Genomic DNA, 26179 nt, shown 5'->3' with positions numbered 1-26179 from the left:
GCCCGCCTCAAGGCTCCCGCGCCACGTGACCCGGGAGCCGCTCGCCCGGTCACGTGACACGGGCGGCTGCCGCCCCTCTGGGAAGGCTCCTGGAGAGCCCCAGGGGGAATGAACAGACCAGGGAGTGATCCAGCCCCTGTCGCCCATTCCCAGCTTCTGGCAAACAGAGGCTCGGGACCCTGTCCCCGCCCATCCTGGCTCATAGCCGTTGATGGACCTAGCCTCCAGGTATTTAGCTAGCTCTTTTTTCAACCCTGTAAAAGTCTTGGCCTTCACAGCATCCTCTGGCAAGGAGTTCCACGGGTTGACTGTGCCTTGTGTGAAAATATACTTCCCTTGGTTTGTTTTAAACCTGCTGCCTATTAATTTCATTGGGTGTCCCCTAGTTCTTGTGTTGTGGGGTGTAAATCACGCTTCCTTCTTTACTTTCTACACACCAGTCATAATTTTATAGACCTCTATCCTATCCCCCCTTAGTCATCTCTTTTCCAAGCTGAAAAGTCCCAGTCTTATTAATCTCTCCTCATGCAGCAGCCGTTCCATATCCCAATCATTTTTATTGTCCTTTTCTGAACCTTTTTCCATTCCAATCTATCTTTTTTGTGATGGGGTGACCACATCTGCATGCAGAGTTCAAGACGTGGGCGTACCATGGATTTATATAGAGGCAACATGGTATTTTCTGTCTTATTATTTATCACTTTTTTAATGATTCCCAACATCCTGTTTGCTTTTTTTGACTGCTGCTGCACACTGAGTGGATATTTTCAGAGAACTATCCACAAGGACTTCAAGATCTCTTTCTTGAGTGGTAACAGCTAATTTAGACCCCATCATTTTATATGTGTAGTTGGGATTATGTTTTCCAATGTGCATTACTTTGCACTTATCAACACTGAATTTCATCTGCCACTTTCTTGCCCAGTCACCCAGTTTTGACAGATCCTTTTGTAGCTCTTTGCAGTCTGCTTGGGACTTAGTTATCTTGAGTAGTTTTGCATCATCTGAAAATTTTGCCACCTCACTGTTTACCCCTTTTTCCAGATCATTTATGAACATGTTAAATAGATAACCTTAGGCTTCCATAGAGAGAAGCTCTTATAACAGTCGACATATAGCTTGAGATAGCCTTATGTTTCTATGCAGAGAAACCCCTACAGAGGTCACTCTAAAGAGCCTTAGATTCTCATGCAGAGGGAGGGACCCTTAAAGAGAGAAAGACACCCCCCCCCCCAATATAGGCATACACACATCTAAATACCTTTATTCCCTCTTGCACCTAGATAGATACACATATAATTTGTATTTATGTGTGGGGGCATATATGGTTATGCAGATCACCTATATGCAACATATCTATATATAGTGTATGTGAGGGAATGTAGGTACTAAACTAAGAGTGCCAGAAAGTGCCAAAGGCAGCCGGGAAGTGGGAGGGTTGGGACAAAAGGACTTCAGTGAATGGATAGTGCTGTCTGATCACTTGTCTGTTTGTTGGATGTTTTCCCCCTTTTTAAAATCTCCCTCTTACAATTTTTTTCAGGTTGGTAACCATGAAAATCTGGGGCTGATGCTTTGCAAATGGATAGGGTAGGACAGGATAGATTCGATTCTGTTCCATGCTAGGGTTGCTCCTTTCCAAATGCTTGGATAAATTAGACCAAATAATATTCTGGGATTACTCCTTTGCAAATGGATACCTAGACTAAATATTTTTTGCCTGAATTTATTCCAGCGCCACCACTTCTGTTACAAATATTTTAGGAGATTGAAAGAACTGTACATCTCAATCCTCTGGTATGGCAAAGCTTTACTAGGACAGACACACTCCATGCCCAGAGTTGCAAGTCACATGCTCATGTGAACTGCACTCCCCCGGAGTCTAAAGCACTGGACAGATTTATTTGCAGACCAGAAGAGCTCATGGTAGCTCGAGAGTTTGTCTCTTTCATTAACAGAGGGTGATCCAATAAAAGATTACCTCACCTATATATCTCTCTCATATCCTGGGACCAGTAACACTACAAACAACTGATTTATTTGCAAACATTCATGTTAACGTTTTCAGTGTGTCAGGTGGTTTTTTGGTTTTGTTTTTGCTTATTTTAATGTCCTCTGCCATTTTTCAGCTGCTACAGATTTCTCTGTGGCAATGAAGACCCCATTTGCATGACTGAGTGCAGACATTCAGTCACTCTGTTTAGCATTGTAGAGGTCAGAGAAACCTTGCCTTGGGAATACTGTAGTTAGGTAGGTCATCATTTCTGACAAGGGAAAGAGTATAAAAGAAAAACAATTATTAAAAAAATGTACTGACAGAAATCTACAATGAATATATGTTAATGTACAATGCCTGTGTGAATCTATTATGTAAAAATGAAGGCCGAATGAATCATTTAAGAATACACACTATTCATAAGCACTGTACAGCTGCAGAAAACAGAAACTGAGGATTCCTTTAATTCTTCACTTTCAGTCCTCAGCTGCTGTACTAAGTGTTGCTGCCCAGCGTTCCAGCCCAGAGGTGGCTACATTCCAGTGATAGTATTAATGATCATTTTTATTTATTATTTGTATTAGGGTAGCACCGAAAGGCTTCAACAGAGATCAGGGCCCCATTGTGCTAAGTGTTGTCCAGACACAAAGTAAGAATCAGTCCCTGCCCCAAAAAGTTTATAATCCAAAGGCAGTTCTTATCTAGCACGCTTCTTCAGTAGATCTCAATGCACTTTACAAAGGAGGCTGATATCGTTATTCCCATTTTACAGATGGGAACCATGAGGCTCAGAGAGGTGAAGTGACTTGCCCAAGGCCACCCAGCAACCAGTGGCAGAGCCATGAACAGACTCCGTCTCCTGAGTGAAGAGCCCATACGCTAACCATTAGGCCACACTGGCTCCCCTGTTACTTTAAGAAAGTCTTATAGCCTCATTTTACAAATGGGCAACTGAGGTCTAGAGAAATTAAGTGCAAAGTCACACAGTGAGTGTGTAGCAGAACCAGGCACTAAACCTAGATCTGAGTCCCAAGCCAGTGCCTTTCCCACAATACCATCCATCTTCTTTAGGCTACAGGCAGATTGTATGTTGCTAGGCTGAACTTGTAAAGTAATTCAAAATCCTTTGGCCATTGGAGTTGTATGCAGAAAACACATATTCTGATATTATGAGACCGTATCTCCATCAACAACAATGCTGACTTCTGGTTAAAAACCATCATTCTTGATGTATATCATGAATATGCATTGCACACTTTGCTCTGGTAGTATGTATCACCTGAACCCTCCTGATGGGATTGTAGCCTTTTTTTCACAGCTGCAGGAAAGATTATCCCTAAATATCCTACAAAGAGATGAGCAGTATCAATTCTCCCTGATGTCACTGTTAGTTGGCAATTCCCAGGATTGGGCCTTCATTAAATATACTCTTTGATTGACATAATAGGTTGGACCCCGCGCCTGCAACTGGATTGACAGCACGAGAGCCTAAGGAATCATTGCACTTGAGGAGACTCGCCATGGATTTTGATGAGGCTTTGCGTGGTCTCAATGATCCTGCCTCCCAGTCTTAAGCCTGGCACAGTGGACCACAGCTATCGCTTTTACTAGCTAAAGGAATATTTAATTAAAGCAGCATGTCCTGTATTCAGCTAAAGCCAAATTCTGGGTTTCACAGACTCACAGATTTTTAACTTAAGAAGGAACCTCTAGATCATCTAATCCGACCTCCCGAATAACACAGACCACAGAATTTTATCCAGTTACTCCTGTATTGAGCCCCCAAATAAGTATTTGGCTAAAGCATTGTTAGGGGGCTTACTCCTTCACCCACTTACTTCCCTGGTCCTTCTCGCATGAACAGAGAGCAACAATACCCGAAGTCCAAAGGTGCAAACAGTTCGATGTTTATTGGGGTGAACTTCCAGCAAGCGTGATTCCAGTTTCCTTCCTTAGTGTCCCCCTTCCCAGCTCTGACACCGCAGAGCTTTACACCTGTGTCCCTGTTCCCATTCCTGCCCTTAGCCAAACATGATTCCAACTTCCTTACTCCCATTCCCTGTTCCCATTTTCCCCCCACACACCCCACCCCCCCCACTTCCTGATTGACTGCAGACTATATAGTAAAACTTGAGTTCTGCTTAGCTATATCTTAACCAATCATTTTCCTGAAATTTAACTAACCAATCCTAACATATTGTAACATGATTATGTAACCAATTCTATCCCACCACATAAATTAGTTTACACCCAGCAAAATTAATTATACAGCAGACAGAAACAATCACAGAACCAGAAAGAGATTATACAGACAAACAATAGGGAAATGGGGACTACAGTGATAGAACAACAAAGAAATGAGGATGAAGTGAGCTGTAGCTCACGAAAGCTCATGCTCAAATAAATTGGTTAGTCTCTAAGGTGCCACAAGTACTCCTTTTCTTCTTAAAGAAATGAGGATTTCACATCCCAGCTATTGATAAGTGAGTTCTTGCCAGACTGGATGCTATCAAACTAAGTTTCCTTTTACATTTTCTAGGCACTTCCCTTTCTCTGGAGGTGATAGGCATTATCAGGACAGGAGTGTATTCCTAACAGCCCAATAGCACCTTTTTTCAATGTGACTAGTTTGGAATGTGAGGATGTGACCAGTCGCTTCCCAGCTTATGGCTGCCTCTGTTGCTTAGCCAAAGATCTTAGCCTAAGAACAGGGCCTCAGACTGTCACAGTAAGAGAAGGACCTTACACTGGCAGACAGTGATTTTGATTCTTTCTTTTATACCTCTAACTAGCCAAGTGATAAGAATACACCTAAATTCTTAGAGTATAGGCCTTTCAAGACAGGCCTGAACATCTATATCCTAACAAGCATCTCTTCCAAAAAGTCATCCAGTCTTGATGGGAAGACTTCACGAGATGGAGAATATGGAGGTGACTTATCTGTCACTGGAGATTCTTTGAGAGGTGTATGCATGCACTCCATGAGACAGATTTCTGGGTAATTAGTGTCCACTGGTCAGTTGTCCTGCACAGTTGTCCTCCTCATGCTCCGAACCGAAGGCATAAAGGGTAGTGCAGACCGACACCTCTCCAATTCCCCTTCTTACCACAACTCAGAAAGATCCAAAGCAGAGGGGAAGGAGGGCAAGTAGTGGAATACAGATATGGACCACACATCTTGAAGCATCTCCCATTACAGGTAAGTAACTTCCGTTTCTTCTTTGAGTGCTGGGCCCTATGTGTATTCCACATATGGATGACTGGTAAGCAGTATTCAAACAGAACAGGGGTGCAAGGATGCAGTTGGAATAGATGTCTGTAATACTGATGTCCCAACAGCTGAATCTGCAAAGGAGGCCTGGACTAATGCAGAATGTTTTGTGAATGTATGGATGGAGCTCCAGGTAGCTGCCCTACAAACGTTTAGTATGGGTACCTCTTGAAAGGATGCTCTTGAGGATGGTTGTGCTTTAGTGGAGTGGGCTCCCATCTGGGGGAGGAATATGTGCCAACTGATAACAAAGAATGATGCAGCCAGAAATCTACGTAGAGAATTACTGAGCAGATAATGGTTGTCCTCGCAATTGCTTCACTATAACGACAAATCACCTTGGTGATTTTCTGATCAGTTTTGTTCTTTGCAGGTAAAATGCCGAAGCCCGTCTGATACCAAGAAAGTGAAGTCTCCTCTCCTCTTTGGAAGTATGAGGTTTTGGAAAGAATACTGGTAAGTGAATAAGTTGATTCATATGAAACTCAGAAATTATCTTGGGGGTGAATTTCGGGTGAAGCTGAAGGGAAACCTTCTCCTTATGAAAAATGGTGTATGACAGGTCAGCCATGAGGGCTCCTAGGTCACTCACCCATCTGGCTGATGTGATGGCAACTAGGAAGGTGATCTTCATGGAGAGGTAGGACACTGAATACATGGCCAATGGTTAAAGATTGGTCTGGTAAGCATTAATAGTACAAAGTTGAAGTCCCATTTTGATGTAGGTTTCAGCATCACTGGAGACCTAACGAGACCTTGCAGGAATCCAGTGGTTGTTGGGTTAGTAAAAATGGAGTAGTCTTCTACCAGATTTCTGCTAGATGGACCCACAGTGAACGAACAGAAAGTCCTGATGTCTTCAGGGACAAGAGATAGTCTAAAATAGCAGGGATTCCTTGAGCTTAGCAGCTCTGGCCTTGGCTCCTGAGCTTGTGCTCCAAGGGGCTCTGCTCATCCACTGAGGCTGCTGTATGTGGGGGAGGAGGCATGTCTCACTGACTTGGATCCAACTGAGGTCTCATGGCCTTCTCCATAAGGTGTTTCTTCAGTTGGAGCTCTTGTCCCTTGCAGGTTTTTTTTGGTGAGGGGGTGTCAGATGCTGTACTTAGCAGAGATGTGACCTCTCCAAGGCAACAGAGGCAGTGTTGGTGTCCGTCTCTCCTGGAGAAGAAGGAGGGGCAGGAGATACGGTTCTTATACCCCAGGACTCAGGGCATAGTCTTTGTCGGCGGGCAAAACTAAGCTATATTAACTATGCTATAATGCTAAAACTCTAACAACACTAAGAATACTAAAAACTATGTACAATTATATTTACAGGTTCTGAAGAAAAAGACACAGAGGTAGTTACAGGCACAGGATTCCAACTCAGACCATGTGGCAGTGAGAAGGAACTGGAGAGGCGTTGATCCACTAGTGACCTCAGTTTAGAGCACAAGGAGGGCAACTGCACAGGTGTGGACCAATGGACACTACTTGCTAGAAATCTCCGGTTTCAGGGGCATGGGGTGCATGTGTACCCACGTGTAGAATATACATAGGGACCGACATTTGAAGAAGAATCACCACTCCCTTTGGTAGTTTTTTCCAGTGGCTAATTATCCACACTTAAAAATTTGTGTCTTATTAACTGGGTATCCAGGGACAGAATTTGTCCCTTGATGTTGAAATAGTTAATGATTAATTGGATTATTTTGCACAGTTCTTTGAAGATACAGTGGTATTATTATAAATGTGAACCATGAGACCCCCCCCCTTCGCCATTTGTACACAAGCATAAGTTTGTATGCAGCATCTGTGCTCTGATGTGCCTGCAGCTTCGTTGGCATCCAAGAATACATCCATTTAAGTTCAGATCACTTTTCATCCCAGTGTGAACTTTTGAGAGGAGCCCTAAATGAATTACTTCCAGATGAAAGGTTAGCTATCCCATTTCACTGCACAGAGCTCAGAGACTGCAAACAACCCACCAGCCTGTATTATGCCCATGGTAACAAAGCAGTGAGTATACACTGTCATATGCCTGCTTGTTTCTTCATTTGTCTAAGCCTTGCTTCAGTCTATGCACGATGTATATTTTTCTGTGCTAGACATAATATCTGTTTTAAAGCAGGGGAGGTAAAATAGTGATTCTTATAGCAAATTAACCTTGAAATTATTTTCCAGGCAGGGCTTCTTTGACTACAGCCTCTGCATATGACCAGCTGGAGGTTTTTAAATGTGACGTCACCACTTCGTTTATTTCCACTGTCACCTTTTTTAACAATACAATGCAACTCTCGATGGCATTGTGCAGCACCTTTCATGCAAACGTCATGTCCTCCCCTCCTCGGAAGGCTTTGCAGAGTTAAACGATGCAGTTGCAGTAATAAATAGCAGCAAAGGACAGGAAGAAATGAGGCGGCATTAGCAAATGAGATAAGCCTGCGTTGGACTTTAAAAAGACTCTTGTGACAAGCATGCTGAAACAGGTGCAAACCGTGCAGAGACTGCAATTTTGGCTTGAAAATATGCCTTGCTCTCTTTTCTTCTTGCTGTCAAAGAAGACCTAGCTTAGGTTTTTATATAAAATTTATCACCATGGTATCTAGTGATGTCATGAGATCTCGTGATTGTAAAATAACAAATAGGTATTCCTTAGCCACCCATGAAATGCTACATAATTTGACATGGAGCTTTCCTCTAAAATCTTCTGCACTATATGGAGCGCATATGGCCAAGTGTTTTATAGGTGACACAACAGATTCCTGATTGCAAAGCTCTCCGTCCAAATGATATTTACATTCATGATTTATGATGCCTTCAAGGCTTGTTGGTCTTTGCAGGTTGTTGCCAGATGGCCCCTCCTCCTTGCATGGAGCACTGCAGTGCAGTTGTAGATAACAGCTGCTTAAAAGATCACCTGTTTAAATAAATGGTTGCTGTTGGCATCCCTTCTGATATTGACATAGATAAAATGCTGTTTTTTAGCTTTTGAATATGACTGAAGGTGGGAGGTAAGGGGGCATTTAGAAGTCAGTATTTCACAGTGCATGACTCAGTGCTAGAAAACCAGAACAGATATCCTTTGCCATTCTAGGAAACCCCACCCATCAGATCTCTTACAGAGGTTTTCCTTTGATTGACCTATGGGTAGCCCTGCTATGCACCTCTTTACACTACTGTTCTGTTTGCTTGGGTTCTTATATTGCTGCCCATCAGAGCAATATCTGAGCACCTAGACAGAACAAACTGCAGTCTTGTCTTCACAGGGAAGAGCAATTCCCTCCACTGCAGGAATTACTGGGTGAAATTCCGTGCCCTGTGTTATATAGTAGCTCCAACTAGATTAGTGCAGTGACCTTAAAATCTACAAATACACGGGCACAAATGTTTACTGTACAATGGGAGTAACGATACTGACTCACTTTGCAAAGAGCTGTGAAATTCATGGATGACAGGCGTTATGTTATCGCTAGTCATTACCTGAAGGTAATAGCCACAGTAGGGGAGAACAATGGCCAGATTCTGATCTTGCTTACACCACTGTAAATCCCATGGAACCAAGAACAGAATCTGGCCCCTATCCAGCTCCCACTTTTTAATTGCCGAAGTCAGAAGTGCAGGGCCATGCTCCTTATTGTTGTTCTAATGAGCTTTGTGTTTCCGTCCTTAAGAGCGAAATGGCAGATGTGAACTCCAAGAGGGCATCTCAGTTGTTGCAGAAATGTATTAAGCCAGAGGACAACGGAGGGGACGCACAGCCCAAAGAGGAGATAATAGAAGAGCAGTCTCTCCCTGTTATCACTCAATCCTACCCTCAGACAGTGCAAGGTACGTGCATTTCTCTGGCCTCTTTCTAATAATGCATTTTGCAATGATGCCATTATGTTGTTGTTATCATCTGCCTCATGTATGGCTGTAAAGAGCCAGGCCCATGTATGGTGCTGTATAAATAATGGTCACACTTCACATGAAGGGAACATTTATAAGTAGTTTGCAAATAGATGAATAGACATTATAACAGTTGATTAACCATTTATTACATTCAACAGGTTGCTCATAACCACCTATAATGCCTTCTATTGATATGCTTCTAACCATCTATAGTACATGTCACTCATGTCTGTAGATGCTTATAACATCTATTAAACCTGTATAAACTATTTATAAATGTATCCTCTTTATATAAAGTGTGACCTAAACAATAATATTAGACCTTCACAACTAAAACTAAAAGATTTTCATGCTGCTTTGTAGTATGATGAGTGGACCTGAGAAAGAGGGTCAGATTTCAGGAGGGACTTAGTTCAGCATGGCACTAAGGAGCTCGGGAACGCTGGCTGAACCAGACTGCTTTCACATCAACTCTAGGACTTCCGCACATAATACTGGTCTCCCAGCCTGTTCAATAAAGATCTCTTTCCTACAACTCTACCATCCACGTCCCTTATTCGTGTTCCTCTGCAGCCTGAGGCATGGTTTGCCTGGTGGGATCATCTGGGCATATCTCACCTAATCAATCCCCTGCCATTGCAGGGGCCTCTGGCATTGGTGGTTACCTTGGTCTCTCCTGTTCTCTGCCTGTGGCACATAGTTTAGTCTCCTGAAGACTGAAATGCTTTGGACTAAGTAAAGTAATTGGGCTCAACATAGCGGTATTTGGGTGAAATGTATAGCCTGTGATATAAAGAAGATCACACTAGATGATCTAATGGTGCATTCTGGCCTGAATCTCTATGAAAATCTATGAAATAATGAAACTACTGTGCTTTGCGGGGGAACTAATGCAATTTTTTTGGGTGATCTTAATAGTGACTTTGGGATTTCTCCTCCTCACAGAGGAAATATCGATGGTGTTCAACACCTACAACATGGCAGCCAACCTTGGCCCAGCCTCCAGGAGGAAGAGGGAGAAAGGGGCGAATCACGATGGCACGAGCACCTCCCTCTATGTTGACCGCCGCAAGTCCAAGGTGTGGAACTATTACACCAAGCTGGGAGATGCCTATGTCGAGTGCAACGTCTGCAAGAAGCAGCTCTCCTTTCACAATAGCACCACCACCATGCGGGAGCACCTGGTGAGGAAGCACAGCATTCGCGACACTTTGCTCTCGCAGCTGAAGGATGACCAGGCTTCCGAGTCTGACTGCATGGCTCAGGAGAACATGATAAAGAGGTCCCGGCAGATGACACCAGAAAACTACCTGTACCATGCCGCGTCCTGCTCGGAACCAAGGACTGATGTGATTCTGGAACTGGTGCTTGAGATGATATTTCGTGACCTCCATCCTCTTTCCGTGGTGAAAGACAAGGGTTTTGGCCTCCTCATCGGGTATCTAGAGCCTAATTTTACCCTTCCATCTCCTATTCAGCTCTCCAGCATGCTGTGGCATAGATACAATGTGGTGAAGCAGCACCTGGAGCGCTATTTGCAAACAGCCCAGTCCATAGTCCTCTGCGTGGAGTTCTGGGTGTCCCAGCCCAACCAGACATACTTGACAATCACAGCCAACTTCATCGACGGAGAGTGGCGCCGGGCAAGATGTATCCTGGAAACCCAGCCAGTGCATGAGACTAAAGGGGAGGGCGATTTAGGAGAGAAGCTCTACAGCATCCTGACAGAGTTTGGGTTGTCGAATAAGTCCATTTTCTGTGTGATGCATGACAGCCTGGAGAACACAGTGATGAATTCGCAGCCGCTTAAAAGGGCTTATGGCTGGACCAGTCTGTGCTGTGCTGCCCACATGCTGCACCTGTGCATCAAGGCGGGGTTGGAGGTCGGGCAGGTGCAAGAGGCTCTGACTGCAGCCCGGGGCATAGTGAGCTACTTCCAACAGGATGCGAAAGCCACCTGCTCGCTGAACAGCAAGCTGGAAGCGATCAACAAGACCAAGTTGAAGCTGGTGATGGACGTGGGATCTCGCTGGATAACTACCATCGAGATGTGTGAGAGCCTCCTGGACCTCAAATGGGCTATCATGTCCCTGCTGGAGGAACATCCCAAAGGGACGTTGGCTGTGCAGAACTTAGCTGACCACCAGTGGAAGCTCTTGCAGGACCTGGTGCCAGTCATGAGGACGATTAAGATCGCCACATCGTTCTTGCGTGAGGAGCAGAACATCTCCATCTCTTCTCTGATGCCTTGCATCCACGGTATCGTCGCTGCCATTGGGCAGCAGTTGGAAGAGTCCAGTGATATCATCAAGATGGTGGTAGGCAATATCAGGTCAGAGCTGATGCAGCGCTGGAGTATATCAGAGGATGAGAAGGTGCTGGAAAGCCCTGCGATTATTGCCTCGTTTCTAGACCCTCGTTTCAAGGAGATGAGGTTCCTGAGTCCCAACCTGAGGAGTGAGCTGCATAAGAGAGTCAAAAATATGCTATCACAGGTCTTCAACCACCAGTCCCCACCTTCTCCCCAGTTCTGGGTGCCGAATTCAGATTACAAAGCAGAGGTAGGAGAAGCAGGGGGTCAGCTGTCTGCTCATAAAGACAGAGGCCCAAGTGGCCAGTCCCAGAGCATGTATGACATCCTTTTGGGGAAAGATCCAACGGAGAGCATGCCGGAAATTCATCAGCAACTGGAGAATTACATTGTGGAACCTCTCTGCAAACGCAGCACCAACCCACTGGACTGGTGGAAAACCAATGAGCACCGCTTCCCCGCTGTGGCGAGATTAGGCAGGCAGTACCTTGCCATACCAGCCACTGTTGTGCTGCCAGACCAGGCCTTTGCTGCCAACGAGAGCACCCTGGAGCATCGGAGAGCTGTCCTCACCCCTGAAAATCTGGACCAAATTCTGTTCTTGCACCAAAATTTTGATTTTTTAGAATCAATGAGAAACAGTAATGAGATACGGGGTAGAAATCTGCATGCCCAGTATTAAAATGCAGTAGGGGTGGGGCTGAGTACAGAGGTGATGTATAACAGTGTTTAACGCTTCCCTACCTTCTGGGTGGGATTTTGGAAAGGTGTCTGCCTAACTTCATTCCCACTGAAATTATCCTTTGATGTCAATGGGAGCAGAGTTAAGCCAGTGCTGAGTGTTTTCCAAAATCCTCCCTACATGTACAACAAACACTGTTTTTGTAACCACTTTGTGATAGTTTCATCCAACTCAAATACAATATAATTCCAGAGCAGAAAGAAAATGTAAGTTCTACCAATCTGGACTTCTTAGCATCACCTCTGAATTTGGCCCTAGGGCATGCTAGTAAAATCCTAAAGGATATAAAAATTCTCATTGTAGCAACCTTTTTACAGAACAAAGGTCAAATATATTAATATATGTAAATGTTAAGACTATTCACCCTGCTGCATGGATCCTACTACTACATTAGTCAAAAGCTGTGAGTTTTTATGGAACAGGCCACTGTCCACTATTTTGAGATGTTATTTAAGTTGCACTGATGTTAAAAGTTTCAGTCCTCAGAGCTACTCTCCTCTTCTGCAGTAGGTTGTTCCTGGTAACAGAGAAGCAGATGGAAATTGTTCACCTAGGGCAGCCCTTAACACATCATCCAGTGGGTCACTAGACTGGAAGACAGATCCTGTCTGTTGCCAGTTTTCAGAGTGTATGCATGGCTTGGTTGGGAGGAGAGATAGCAGAAAACCTCCCATAAGTTCCACATAAAGGGCCAGAGCCTCAGCTAGTACAATACATCAACGGAGCTATGCCGATTTACATCAGCTGATGACCTGGCCCATAAACTTGATTCTTCACTCACACACCAGTTTTAAAGCCATTTAACTCTATCTTCAGTGGAGACACTCCTGACTTACACTAGTCTAAGCAGTGGAAGAATTGGATTATAGTAATTTTGCATCAGTTTACTTAAAGGCAGATTTTAAACTGCTTCAAGCCCCTGCATGGACACTCTTAATTCAGTTTGAACTGGTTTACATCAATTTTTCTTGCATTGGTATTTACAATTTTACAGGCACAAGTTAAATCAATATGACCAGTTTTAAACCAGTACAAGAGTATCCATAGGGTTTGCACCTGTTTAACTAAACCGGTTTTTAACCTTTTTTTAGTTAAACCAGTGAAAATTCTGTGTGTAGACAAGGCTTGGGTGAGTGACAGGCTTCAAAGTAAAGAGCACACTGAGAGGAATGGAGGCAAGTCATGCCAATACCCTGTTTGAGGCCTTCTGTTTGCACTCTCAGAAGACAGCTGGTCATATTTTAAGGGTTTCCTTTAAGGCTAGAAAGCTTTCTTTCATCTTTAACCTTTTTTTTAAAAAATAACACCTTAAATTCTACAGAAGCTAATGAGAAAACTTCCAGGGAAATTGTCCCAATTGCCATGGGTGAGTATGTTTTTCAAGCCCTTGACCTGAACACTGCTGCTTTAGTAAGAGGCGCTACAAGAGCATTTTGACTAGTGTGAGGAAGGATTTCATCATCCAGTCTCGCAAAACAGCCACCAGCCCAACAACAAAATATATTTCCAGTTCCCACACAATGATGGTTGGGGGAAAACCCTAGTTATATTTTACTTGCTGTCCAAGCAAAAGAAATCCAATAACAACTCAACTTTTCAGTTTTGCAAGATTGTATTGCTTCTGCAAACAAAAAGTGATACACAAAACCGGTGCAATAATTTATGACCTGCTATGGTGCTTTAAAATATTCTGGGATATTAACAGTGGGACTGCTAGACAGCTGATAAGATTTATGGCAGATCAAACAGACCTTTAGTTCCATTGCTGGATCTTTCGCCGCTCTCATCACTGTAGTATCTGAGTGTCTTCCAGTGATAAAATAAACAAGGGACTGACATGTAATGAATGTGTGGCTCATTCCATTACTCTCCCCTGGGGGAAAACTGCATGTGACTAAAAATAAAAGGAAGAAAGGCTGATGTGCTGTATGTTATTATTTGTGATGGCCGGGTTGAAGAAGTGAGGTTTGCATTTGAATCGTAAAGTGGTGAGGTCTGAAGTAGCTCTGAGTTCCAACAGAGGCAAATTCCACAGCCTTGAATGAGCCCTGAGAACGTTCTGTCTCCTGCACAAATGAGCTTCATCGTTCCAATAGAGAATTCCAGTGTTCCAAAGGAGCAGAGTGGTCAGCTGTATTGACCTTTTCTTCAGTTTTAATAGTCTAAGCTGCTAAAAAATTCCTTGGTATCACAGCCAATATGGAGATAACTGCAGTAAAAAACAAAATTCTGCTACGATTGGATCTGTTGTGCAATTAAGAAAAACCCTGCTCCATAACTTGCAGTTTCCAATTAACTAATATGTTCAATTTACCCATGGGAATGTAAGACCTGCAAATTTGTTATTCCCACAGAGGCTATTGGCTGCATGAAGGCCTTTTGTTTTAATTTAGCATTCGCTCTGCCTGAGAGAAGCCAGGCTTTTTATTAAACTCCAAACCATGTTAGTTTGTCCTTTACCCAACCTCAGCTCACCAAGCCTGTTACAAGTCTGTAAGGCACTTTAAGATCCGAGCAGCTATAGTAATGATAATCACTTCCCTGTATATTTCACCTACCAAATGACTGTATGAAGCTGGCACAGCATATATTTAGATACACAGATTCACAGACTCCAAGTCCAGAAGGGACCATCGTGATCATCTGGTCTGACCTCCTGCATAACACGGGCCATAGAACTTCCCCAAAATAATTCCCAGAGCAGATCTTTTAGAAAAACATCCAATCTTGATTTAAAATCGTCAGTGATGGAGAATCCACTGTGACCCTTGGTAACCAGTTCCACTGGTTAATTACTCTGACTGTTAAAAATGTACACCTTATTTCCAGTCTGAGTTGTCTAGCTTTAACTCGCAGCCTCTGGATCGTGTTATGCCTTTCTCTGCTAGATTGAAGAGCCCATTATTAATTATTTATTCCCCACCTAGGTACTCATAGATTTTAATCAAGTCATCCCTTAACATTCTCTTTGTTAAGTTAAATAAGACTGATTCTTTTAAGTCTCATGTCCGTGCAGCATGCCCTGTTCTGCTTCACCAACATGGTATAACTAGTTTTGAAATAACCATTAAAAGCGGTATAACAACTTTTACAACTCGAGCTCAAGAACCCAATTTAATAAGCTATGCAGAGAGCACATACAAAATAACAATGCACAGATCATCCCAGGGCTACATATTCAATCTGAAATGCAGGGCATGACCATCACATTTCAGCAAAAAAGATATAAATACAACAGCAATTTCTCATTGATTTTCCTATTTTGACCTTTCTAACAACAGCAACTGAACCCATAAACTGATAGTAAGAAACAAGGGCTATCCACATCCAACGTTTATTTTTAAATGGAAGCAAGAGGGCTTTTTTTTAATTAAACGGAAGCAGAAGTACAGAGCCTCTCCTATTTGTACAACAGCTATTTTACAGTCATTAACAACTACATATTTTTTTCAACCATGCATAATTGTAATTTAATGCCAGGCATGCATACTTAATTGAACACACACGTCTTTGCTGTGTTAATGTAAGTAAAGAGCATTTAATGCCTGAATGTTTCTTTATACTTCAACTTGATGCCAACAATGTTATATTGGTGCTAAATGCTAAAAACATCCAAATAGGCTTTGGCATCCTACCATATACAAACAGTTACAACTCTCCTTTCAATACCTTCAAGTGGAGGTTTCTTTCTCATCAGGTGCTTCTGCACGAGGAAAAACAGTGAGTGTTTTTCTGCAGTGCCAACAATGGTGTAAGCTGAAGTGCAGGCTGGGCACACAGTCACGTCAGCTAATCCTGCACAGAGCTGATCAGCAACTGATCAGATGCTAAAAAACATTTACATATTTTCCAAGCTTAGACAAGACTACCACCACTGATAACCCTGCGCGGTTTCCCAGTTACCATTGGAGAAGGTCAACATCTGAGTTTGATTCTTTCATCTTTGGCTCATTTTTTAATGTTTTATGGGCCACTTAATATTTATCAGCGGCTCCATCTGCTCCTGCACACGGTGGCATTTCATATGAGCATTCCGACTTTTTATCTTGTCAAACACCCTACAAGTTGACAGAAAACAAGGGCCAGTTGTTAGTTTTCTTAATGAGGCTAAATAAAATGGGACTCGCACACAAAAACTTTCCCCAGGTAATGAGCAGAACAGACTCCCTTAATTTTTAGGTGTGCAGTGCACATGGAAGTGAGGAACCAGCATATGGTGAGGTAAAGGTTAGTACTTTGGAAGCATCCCTAGGCAGCTCTGCAATTGCACCTCAATCCTGACCTAAAGCACTGCTTGGTATTCTCCTCCCACAACCAGTTCTGCCAGTACACCCCAGTTCCTAGCTGTAATACTTCCTCTTCCTTTTCAGTCAAGTCCCCACATCTCCTGAACAGGATCTACAAGTAATGTTCCATTGCGGTAAAAGATGCATTTGTTTTGTAGTGAAAACAGATAGGGAATTAGACCTACAAGGAAAGGGAGATGATCACGGATGGGTTGGCAACAGCCAAAGAACCTATTTCCTTTTAGTCATATGATTCTCCCACAATATCAATGGCAGCCATGGAGCTAAATGCCCTACATTCTCTTTAAAAGTGTAGGGGTTAGCCTAGAGATGAAATGGGATATGAATCTACAGCTTCAGGGTTCATTAATTTAAAGGGACAAATGCAACTTTTGTAAAAAAAAAAAATCACATTTTTATCTCAAATCATTTTGCCTTTTACTGTTAGAAATAACACCTAACATCACAACATGAAAGAGATTAGAAAAAGAAAACATTTTCCTCTTATTTTTTCTCATTTTTTTTGCTTTGTGCACAGTCAGGTTTGTTTTTTCATCTTTGCCAATTTCCCATTTGTGTGAGTCTTTCATGCTGAAATGGGGAAAGAAAAAACTATTTTTAAAAAGTTATACGTGGTTGTAAAATCACACAAATTGGCTAGGGGGCTCAGGGAGAAATGCATAATGCATTTAACTCATTTTAAAAAAGACATTAGATTTTGAAGTAAATGGTGCTCCTTTAATTAAGAAGGCTTTGTTTATAAATACACTCTGAATTAAGCAGACATGTAGAAATCACTGAACAATGCAAGATTAATAATAAAGCCATACCTTTCACACTCTTTACATGGAAATGCACCCTGATAGTCTGTGCTCCCAGGCTGGTCTGGAGTTCCCCTCTGACTGCAGGCTGGACTGTATGTCTTGTGTGATGCTTTTTTGTAATTCTTTGACTTTATCTTAAAGTCTTGTCTAGGCAAATAACCATGCATTTTCTTTGGGCTCCATGCAATCTGCAAATTATGGAATATTTGTTAAAATAGCATTCTTTCCCTCTCTTTCCCCCTCAGAAAGGTTTGTATTGTTGTGGTTGGATAGTTAAAAGGAATTGAAGTCAAAGAAAATTAATTCTAAACTTTTTAAAAGCCGCATGCATATGCTTATACACCTGTACACACACACACACACTATGACACAGTGCAACCTCTCTCAGATCCTGATTCAGGAAAGCACTTAAGACCCACTGAAGTCAACAGGAAAATGTATCCATTCTTACCTGAAAATTTCCTTTCATTAAATAATCTGTTCATTCTAACGGTTCCATTAGAATGGGTGCTTCAACCTGCTTGCAGGTTGGGGGGAGGCAGGGGGCAGAACCAGACCAGTCAGTCCCTGGCAGCTGGGAAAAGCCCCACATCCAGTTGAGATAGCTTTCACAGCCAGGATAATGCAAATCTACTTTCTTAAATTACAGACTGTGTTAAATATACTTGGAGGAAAAAGCACAACAATTTCTCCTACTGCAAAGGATAGTAAATTTCACCTATTGACAACAAACCCAAATCACTGGACATCCATTTCCATCTCTATTCCGGACCATCTGTTGTCTCTGTGACTGGATCTGCAGACCTTATCATTCGAAAAAAGGAAATTTTCAGGTAACCATGGATAAATTTTCTGATTCTTCTTCATGCTAAGGTCCATAGATCTGTTACAATGGATTTTCATAACAGTGTGCCTCCAAGACAGGAAGCAAGATCATTCTTGAAATGTGGACATCTACTACAAAGTACATTATATATAAATATCTTCTCCATCATCCCCTGGCACTGAGGTGTGGAGAAGACAAAAGAAAGAAAATGGCACTGAGTAAGACTGGATGACCAATATTGTTAAGAAAAAGTTAGCACATGTGACTCCATTTTGGTTTGGGGCTCACCACAAGCACATCATGCACCAGGAGGAGTGTTCCTTAGATACTGCATTCCTGTGAAAATCCTCCTCCTTCTCTCCAGCCAGCCTTGACTCCCGGTATCTGTTCTTTGTCAGTCCCTAAACTCCCTACTCCCAATCTCCTGGCCTTTGATGTAAGGCCTCCCATCCTGATAATAAAAGTTACTGATGCATGGCTTTAGGACCATGATGTGTAATTAACATACTAGTTTAGCACGAGGAATGCACCAAGCAGGGATAGGTGGTAGATAAGAAAAGGGTTTGTTTATTGGCTAAGGTTTCCGATGCACGAGGGCAACATGCTTTGCTAAAAAGTATATAACCTTTGTATAAGCTGTATTCGGGGTCCCCTCCTGGCTAGCAGGGGGGCACCACACTCGAGCGTAATAAACTTGGTGTTTTTTGGGAACTCGGCAGTTGTGGACTCTGTTTATGTGCCTCCGCCTAGATTCGAAGTGTGCGTGACCTATCAGGTATAATTCGTAGCATTTGTGTGCACGTCCTACCAGGTGTAATTCGTAGCATTTGTGTGCGTGTCCTACCAGGTGTAATTCGCAGCAGTTGTGTGCATGTCCTATCAGGTATAATTCGTAACAATATGAAGAACTTGATGAATTAATGGCTGTCCAGTAGATCTCAAAACAGGAGATATGATTACTCTGTCCTGAGACTGTCAGTGTCCCTAAGGATTTGACTCTTAATGCTTGACTGAAAGTGGCATATTTCTTGAATTTACTTAGAGAATGAACGTTCTAACAGTTCTGAGAACTACTGTTCTGAATAAAAGGTACGATACTAGGTCTGGTTAGAGTAAGCTTCCAACTTCAAATGAAAAATTCAATCTCATTGGAGAAAGTGGCCATCATGAGGCTTACATGAATGGATAGGAAGAATAATGACACCTGCAAAAGGGTGTTTCCATCTAGGTAGTGCAATAAGGAACAAAACAAGGTTCAAAGGTTGAGTGATATCACCCTGCAGCATTGGAATAAAGTGGATGCCCTAAGGAAGCATTTAATGTTGGTATTTGTACATAACTTCCTTTTCTTCAACATGCTGAGAACATTATACTACAGAGATTTGACCTTTTGCTTGGGCACTCTTGTGCATCTACAAGAAAACCCTCCTGGGGCAGGGCTACCCAAGGCTGTTTCACTGGTTTAACATGGTAGTTAAACTGTGGACTTTCCAACAGTCAGTAGACTAAGTTCAATTTGTTGACTTCTCTTTTGGAGTCCATGAGCACAATAATCACTTCATCCAGCTATTCATTTTAAACCATGCCTAGCGGGATCAACCCACGCCTACGGCCAGGTCATTTCCGTATTGATTTGTCCTGTGGCACTCCGCGAAGGTGACAAGAGGAAACTGCAGATTTCATTATTAATTTATTTCCCCTTGAGAATCTGTCCCCAGAATCCTGCTTCAGAGGCGGAAGCTAAATTGGGCTCAGAGATTGCTTTGAAAATATTTCCAGTGGCTAGCAATTTCTCTGTCCTCAAAGAGGCCAAGTCTATTTGTCTCTCCTTCCCCACATGGTTTCTCAGGAAGGCACTGGCCTGCAGCTCAAGGATGGACCCCCCAGCAGCCTCTCTGTTGCATGGGATCCACACAGGCTAGACAGATCTGTGTTTCTCCTGCAGGCCTCAGCAGGAGATTGGATATGAGACTGGATCCTCTGGGGGCAGGAGGGAGGGAGCATTAAAGAGAAGGGCAGCGGGGGGGGGTGTTGGGCCCAAAGATCCCATATAGAACTCTCTGGTGTTAGTAGCTTCTGTGCTGTGTCTGGTGCCCTCCATCTGTGACCCATGGGGAAGCTTAGCCGCTGATTCGGGCTATACGAATTCAGAGGGGATCTTCACTTGGCACGCTGCCCTTTTAGCTTGGCTTCTATCGTAGAGATGGGGGAGGGAGGGCTGCCTGCCAGGGACCCAATTCTTTTCTAATCCTGCCTTCTTCCTTTCTCCTGCGGGGCGAGGGATTGAGGGAATCCTGCCTGGCCTGAGCTGTGAGTCAACCTGCTCTCTGCCCACAGAGCCGCACAAGCTCTCCAGAGAGATGCTCGATAAGTGGAGAAGCAAGAGACATGGACCCTTCCTCTGGCTTTTCTTGGCCTAATTCCCTCCCTGAAGCCTCCAGGGAACCAACGCCCCAGTAGGGGAAGTGGAGCTGAGACAGACAGTTTCTCCCCAAAATCCAATACAGCCCTGGGGCATGGCTGGGAATTACACAGACACATTATTAAGCCCTATTGTTGGTCTTAAAAATTTGAACTGAAGTTTGGAATTTCCCTCAGCAATGCTGCAGCAGGGAGGAGAGGGGAGCTACATGCCATTGGAGGAGGACAGAAAGAACTGGAGAGAACTTGAGGAGATGAGCCATTCCCCTGCTGCCAAGGAGTGGCAGGCTTGGTTCTGCCACCCAGCTGCAAGCAGGCTGAAGTGCTCATTGTAATGGATCTGTGGACCTCAGCAAAAATCTTTCTGCTCAGTCTTATTCCCCACTTGCTGCCATGAAACAGTTCAGCGGCGCCTGTGCTCTGTGTCATGTATGTGGCGGGTTTTTTTTGCAGAATACTGGCATGTCAAAGATGACACTGCCACATCTGCAATGACAAGTTTAATGCTGACAGCATTACTAACAAGGAGCTAGGGATTATTTTAGATGGTTAATTAGGAGCTAAGAGTTTTCTTAATTTTCTTGTTTTAATTAGCAATGGTGTCATAATGTCAAGAGCAAATAGTCATAGAATCATAGAATATCAGGGTTGGAAGGGACCTCGGGAGGTCATCTAGTCCAACCCCCTGCTCAACTGTTATTGTTACATAACTTCCCTGCAAGATTTCAGAGTAGCAGCCGTGTTAGTCTGTATTCGCAAAAAGAAAAGGAGGACTTGTAGCACCTTAGAGACTAACCAATTTATCTGAGCATAAGCTTTCGTGAGCTACAGCTCACTTCATCGGATGCATACTGTGGAAAGTACAGAAGATCTTTTTATACACACAAACCATGAAAAAATGGGTGTTTACCACTACAAAAGGTTTTCTTTCCCCCCACACCCCACTCTCCTGCTGGTAATAGCTTATCTAAAGTGATCACTCTCCTTACAATGTGTATGATAATCAAGGTGGGCCATTTCCAGCACAAATGCGGGGTTTAACAAGAACGTCTTGGGGGGGGTAGGAAAAAACAAGGGGATACAGTTCTGTGGTGACCTAGAATCCTATTTTCGACGTCTCCGACTCAAGGAATATTTCCAACACACCTCTGAACAACATACTAATCCACAGAGACCTCCCTACCAACACTACAAAAAGAAGGATTCTAGGTGGACTCCTCCTGAAGGTTGAGACAGCAGACTGGACTTCTACATAGAGTGCTTCCGCCAATGTGCACGGGCTGAAATTGTGGAAAAGCAGCATCACTTGCCCCACCACCTCAGCTGTGCAGAACACAATGCCATCCACAGCCTCAGAAACAACTCTGACATCATAATCAAAAAGGCTGACAAAGGAGGTGCTGTTGTCATCATGAATAGGTCGGAATATGAACAAGAGGCTGCTCTGCAGCTCTCCAACACCACTTTCTACAAGCCATTACCCTCTGATCCCACTGAGAGTTACCAAAAGAAACTACAGCATTTGCTCAAGAAACTCCCTGAAAAAGCACAAGAACAAATCCGCACACACACACCCCTGGAACCCCGACCTGGGATATTCTATCTACTACCCAAGATCCATAAACCTGGAAATCCTGGGCACCCCATCATCTCAGGCATTGGCACCCTGACAGCAGGATTGTCTGGCTATGTAGACTCCCTCCTCAGGCCCTACACTCCCAGCACTCCCAGCTACCTTCGAGACACCACTGACTTCCTGGGGAAACTACAATCCATCAGTGATCTTCCCGATAACACCATCCTAGCCACTATGGATGTAGAAGCCCTCTACACCAACATTCCACACAAAGATGGACTACAAACCGTCAAGAACACTATCCCCGATAATGTCACGGCTAACCTGGTGGCTGAACTTTGTGACTTTGCCCTTACCCATAACTATTTTACATTTGGGGACAATGTATACCTTCAAATCAGCAGCACTGTTATGGGTACCCGCATGGCCCCACAGTATGCCAATATTTTTATGGCTGACTTAGAACAACGCTTCCTAAGCTCTCGTCCCCTAACGTCCCTACTCTACTTGTGCTACATTGATGACATCTTCATCATCTGGACCCATGGAAAAGAAGCCCTTGAGGAATTCCACCATGATTTCAACAATTTCCACCCCACCATCAACCTCAGCCTGGACCAGTCCACACAAGAGATCCACTTCCTGGAGACTACAGTGCTAATAAACGATGGTCACATAAACACCACCCTATACCGGAAACCTACTGACTGCTATTCCTACCTACATGCCTCCAGCTTTCACCCTGACCACACCACACAATCCATTGTCTACAGCCAAGCTCTGCAATACAACCGCATTTGCTCCAACCCCTCAGACAGAGACAAACACCTACAAGATCTCTATCAAGCATTCTTACAATTACAATACCCACCTGCAGAAGTGAAGAAACAGATTGATAGAGCCAGAAGAGTTCCCAGAAGTCACCTACTACAGGACAGGCCTAACAAAGAAAATAACAGAACGCCACTAGCCGTCACCTTCAGCCCCCAACTAAAACCCCTCCAACGCATTATTAAGGATCTACAACCTATCCTGAAGGATGACCCAACACTCTCACAAATCTTGGGAGACAGGCCAGTCCTTGCCTACAGACAGCCCCCCAACCTGAAGCAAATACTCACCAGCAACCACATACCACACAACAGAACCACTAACCCAGGAACCTATCCTTGCAACAAAGCCCGTTGCCAACTGTGCCCACATATCTATTCAGGGGACACCATCACAGGGCCTAATAACATCAGCCACGCTATCAGAGGCTCGTTCACCTGCACATCCACCAATGTGATATATGCCATCATGTGCCAGCAATGCCCCTCTGCCATGTACATTGGTCAAACTGGACAGTCTCTACTTAAAAGAATAAATGGACACAAATCATATGTCAAGAATTATAACATTCATAAACCAGTCAGAGAACACTTCAATCTCTCTGGTCACGCAATTACAGACATGAAAGTTGCGATATTACAACAGAAAAACTTCAAAACCAGACTCCAGCGAGAGACTGTTGAATTGGAATTCACTTGCAAATTGGATACAATTAACTTAAGCTTGAATAGAGACTGGGAGTGGCTAAGTCATTATGAAAGGTAACCTATTTCCCCTTGTTTTTTCCTACCCCCCGCCCCCTCCTCAGACGTTCTTGTTAAACCCTGAATTTGTGCTGGAAATGGCCCAACTTGATTATCATACACATTGTAAGGAGAGTGATCATTTTAGATAAGCTATTACCAACAGGAGAGTGGGTTTGTGAGGGGGGGTGGGGAGAAAACCTGGATTTGTGCTGGAAATGGCCCAACTTGATTATCATACACATTGTAAGGAGAGTGATCACTTTAGACAAGCTATTACCAGCAGGAGAGTGGGGTGTTGGGGGAAAGAAAACCTTTTGTAGTGGTAAACACCCATTTTTTCATGGTTTGTGTGTACAAAAAGATCTTCTGTACTTTCCACAATATGTATCCGATGAAGTGAGCTGTAGCTCACGAAAGCTTGTGCTCAAATAAATTGGTTAGTCTCTAAGGTGCCACAAGTACTCCTTTTCTTTTTCCCTGCGAGAGTAATGGGAAATGTTAGGCATAGTATAACATGCTAACTATTGAACAGGGTTTGTTTGAGATTTTTTGCAATATTATTCTGTAGGTCTCTGCAAGTTAAAGGGTAGCAACAGAATATTAAATAGGAAGGTGTTTCCTGGAGGGAGCTTGCTACACACATGAACTCCACATCTCCTAAGGCAATGGAAGATCTTTAAATTAAAGAGCTGAATCTCAGACAGATTCCCCAAGCAGTCTTTTTCTACCTTTTCTGCTGTCTCTTCTACCTCATCCTTCTCCTGAATCCTTGAACCCTTTTTTCTATCACTTACTTTTGGTCGACTGAAGTCAAATTTTATTATTTTTTTCCAGATATAGTAATATTCAACACACTGGGACACATTCTTAGTCTGAATCTATTAGGAAAAAACAGAATATAGTTATTTCTGCAAAACACAATACAAAAACTGCATCTGTGGGGGATTTTTTTCATTCCCACCATAATGGGTGTTCAGAAATCACAATGCTAAGGGCCATGTAAGTACCTAGAAATATGTATTTGTGATATAGGCTCATCCCAAGACTGGGAGCCAATCTGAGAGGTTTAATTAATGTATGTTTGTAAAGTGCTTTGAGAGCCTTTCATACAATACCACACTGCTACAGCTGCGATAAGCAGTGGTGCTTGAGCGGGATTCCTCTCATTATAAAAAACAGGAGGCTGCTGACAAGGCATTCCCCTGGAAGGGCTCTGGGAGCAGTTTCCCACCTGGGTTGATATAGCCCAAATCTGGTGACTTCCCTGGCAGGCTGAAAAAGGTGTTTGATAGGGGTTTTTGAGAAGGCTTAGAGTAAGCTTCCCAGAATGATGAATAGATGGAATGGATATTTGGTAAGTGGCTGGCTAAGTTCCTGTTTGAATGATTATTTTAATGCTGCTGGAATTTTCTTGTACTGCTACTTACGCATTACAGCAACTAGTACCTTGTATAGGCATAATTTTATTAGAAAGAAAGAAAGAAAGAAAGAAAGAAAGAAAGAAAGAAAGAAAGAAAGAAAGAAAGAAAGAAAGAAAGAGTTTGAATTCTAATGCACAGAGGATTTGAAATATAAGAGACACTGTAAATTGGTTAAGCACAACATTTGATTGTCCCTGATAAAGAATGCTTTTTAAAAATACAATAGTTAAACTCTTTATAGAAATCATACAAATCACAGAAATGTAGGATGGGAAGGGACCTCACTAGGTCGTCTAGTCCAGTCCAATGCACTGAGGCAGGAGTAAGTATTATCTGCATCATCCCTGACTGATTTTTGTCTAACCTGTTCTTAAAAATGTCAAATGACAGAGATTCCACAACCTCTCCAGGTAATTTGTTCCAGTGCTTAACTACCCTAACAGTAGGAATTTTTTCCTAATGGCTAACCTAAATCTCCTTTGCTGCAATTTAAGCCCATTATATCTTAGCATGTCCTCAGTGGATAAGGAGAACAATTGATCATCCACCTCTTTACTACTTTAAGATAGTTATCATGTCCCACACAGTCTTCTCTTCTGCAGACTAAACAAACCCAGTTTTTTCAATCTTTCCTTGTAGGTCATGTTTTCTAAACCTTTAATAATTTTTGTTGCTCTCCTTTGGACTTTCTCTACTTTGTCCACATCATTCCTGAAATGTGCTGCCCAGAACTGGACAGAGTACTCCAGTTGAGGCCTTATCAGTGTGGAGTGGAGCGGAAGAATTACTTCTCAAGTCTTGTTTACAACACTCCTGCTAATATATTCCAGAATGCAGTTTGCTTTTTTTGCAACAGTATTACATTGTTGACTCTATTTAGTTTGTGATCCACTATAACCCGCAGATACTTTTCTGCAGTACTCCTTCCTAGGCAGACATTTCCTGTTTTGTATCTGTGCAATTGATTAATCCTTCCTAACTGTAGTACTTTGCATTTCTCTTTAATGAATTTCATCCTATTTATTTCAGACCATTTCTCCAGTTTGTCAAGA

General features: G+C 43.0%; 2 protein-coding genes across 5 annotated transcripts in view; one reads left to right on the top strand and one right to left on the bottom strand.

Annotated features, from left to right (window-relative positions):
* Window positions 1-91: 91 nt before the first annotated feature.
* LOC311511676 (E3 SUMO-protein ligase ZBED1-like) lies at window positions 92-14116 on the top strand. 4 transcript variants are annotated; one of them, XM_084612459.1, is made up of 7 exons: window positions 92-228; window positions 3444-5195; window positions 5641-5723; window positions 6588-6722; window positions 7434-7738; window positions 8924-9080; window positions 10062-14116. In XM_084612459.1, the coding sequence occupies exons 5-7, from the start codon at window positions 7727-7729 to the stop codon at window positions 12134-12136; spliced, it is 2244 nt and encodes a 747-aa protein (XP_084468585.1). In that variant the 5' UTR covers window positions 92-228; window positions 3444-5195; window positions 5641-5723; window positions 6588-6722; window positions 7434-7726; the 3' UTR covers window positions 12137-14116. The 4 variants fall into 4 exon arrangements, with proteins under 4 accessions (XP_084468585.1, XP_084468588.1, XP_084468586.1 ...); XM_084612462.1 differs by having other exon boundaries at window positions 94-228; window positions 10089-14116; XM_084612460.1 differs by lacking the exons at window positions 92-228; window positions 3444-5195; window positions 5641-5723; window positions 6588-6722 and adding an exon at window positions 7214-7268.
* A 1159-nt stretch (window positions 14117-15275) lies between these two features.
* The window catches only part of ZNF541 (zinc finger protein 541), a 56106-nt gene continuing 45202 nt past the window's right edge, over window positions 15276-26179 (bottom strand). The window contains exons 14-16 of the mRNA XM_084612089.1: window positions 24501-24584; window positions 17313-17494; window positions 15276-16254 (exon numbers count right to left, since the gene is read on the bottom strand). Coding sequence (XP_084468215.1) covers window positions 16152-16254; window positions 17313-17494; window positions 24501-24584 — 369 coding nt within the window. The 3' untranslated portion in view covers window positions 15276-16151. The remainder of the gene's footprint in view (window positions 16255-17312; window positions 17495-24500; window positions 24585-26179) is intronic.

This window comes from Lepidochelys olivacea (assembly GCF_965140295.1).
Source record: "Lepidochelys olivacea isolate rLepOli2 genome assembly, chromosome: 23".
Taxonomy (NCBI): domain Eukaryota; kingdom Metazoa; phylum Chordata; order Testudines; family Cheloniidae; genus Lepidochelys; species Lepidochelys olivacea.
The sequence above is the reverse complement of the archived record's forward strand: the minus strand, read 5'-3'. Positions and strand labels throughout refer to the sequence as shown.

Excerpts from the sequence above, each read along its gene's own strand:
- LOC311511676 (XM_084612459.1), top strand. Across the intron at positions 9,081-10,061 it reads CTACCCTCAGACAGTGCAAG|TGACTTTGGGATTTCTCCTC; the intron begins GTACGTGCATTT and ends TGATCTTAATAG.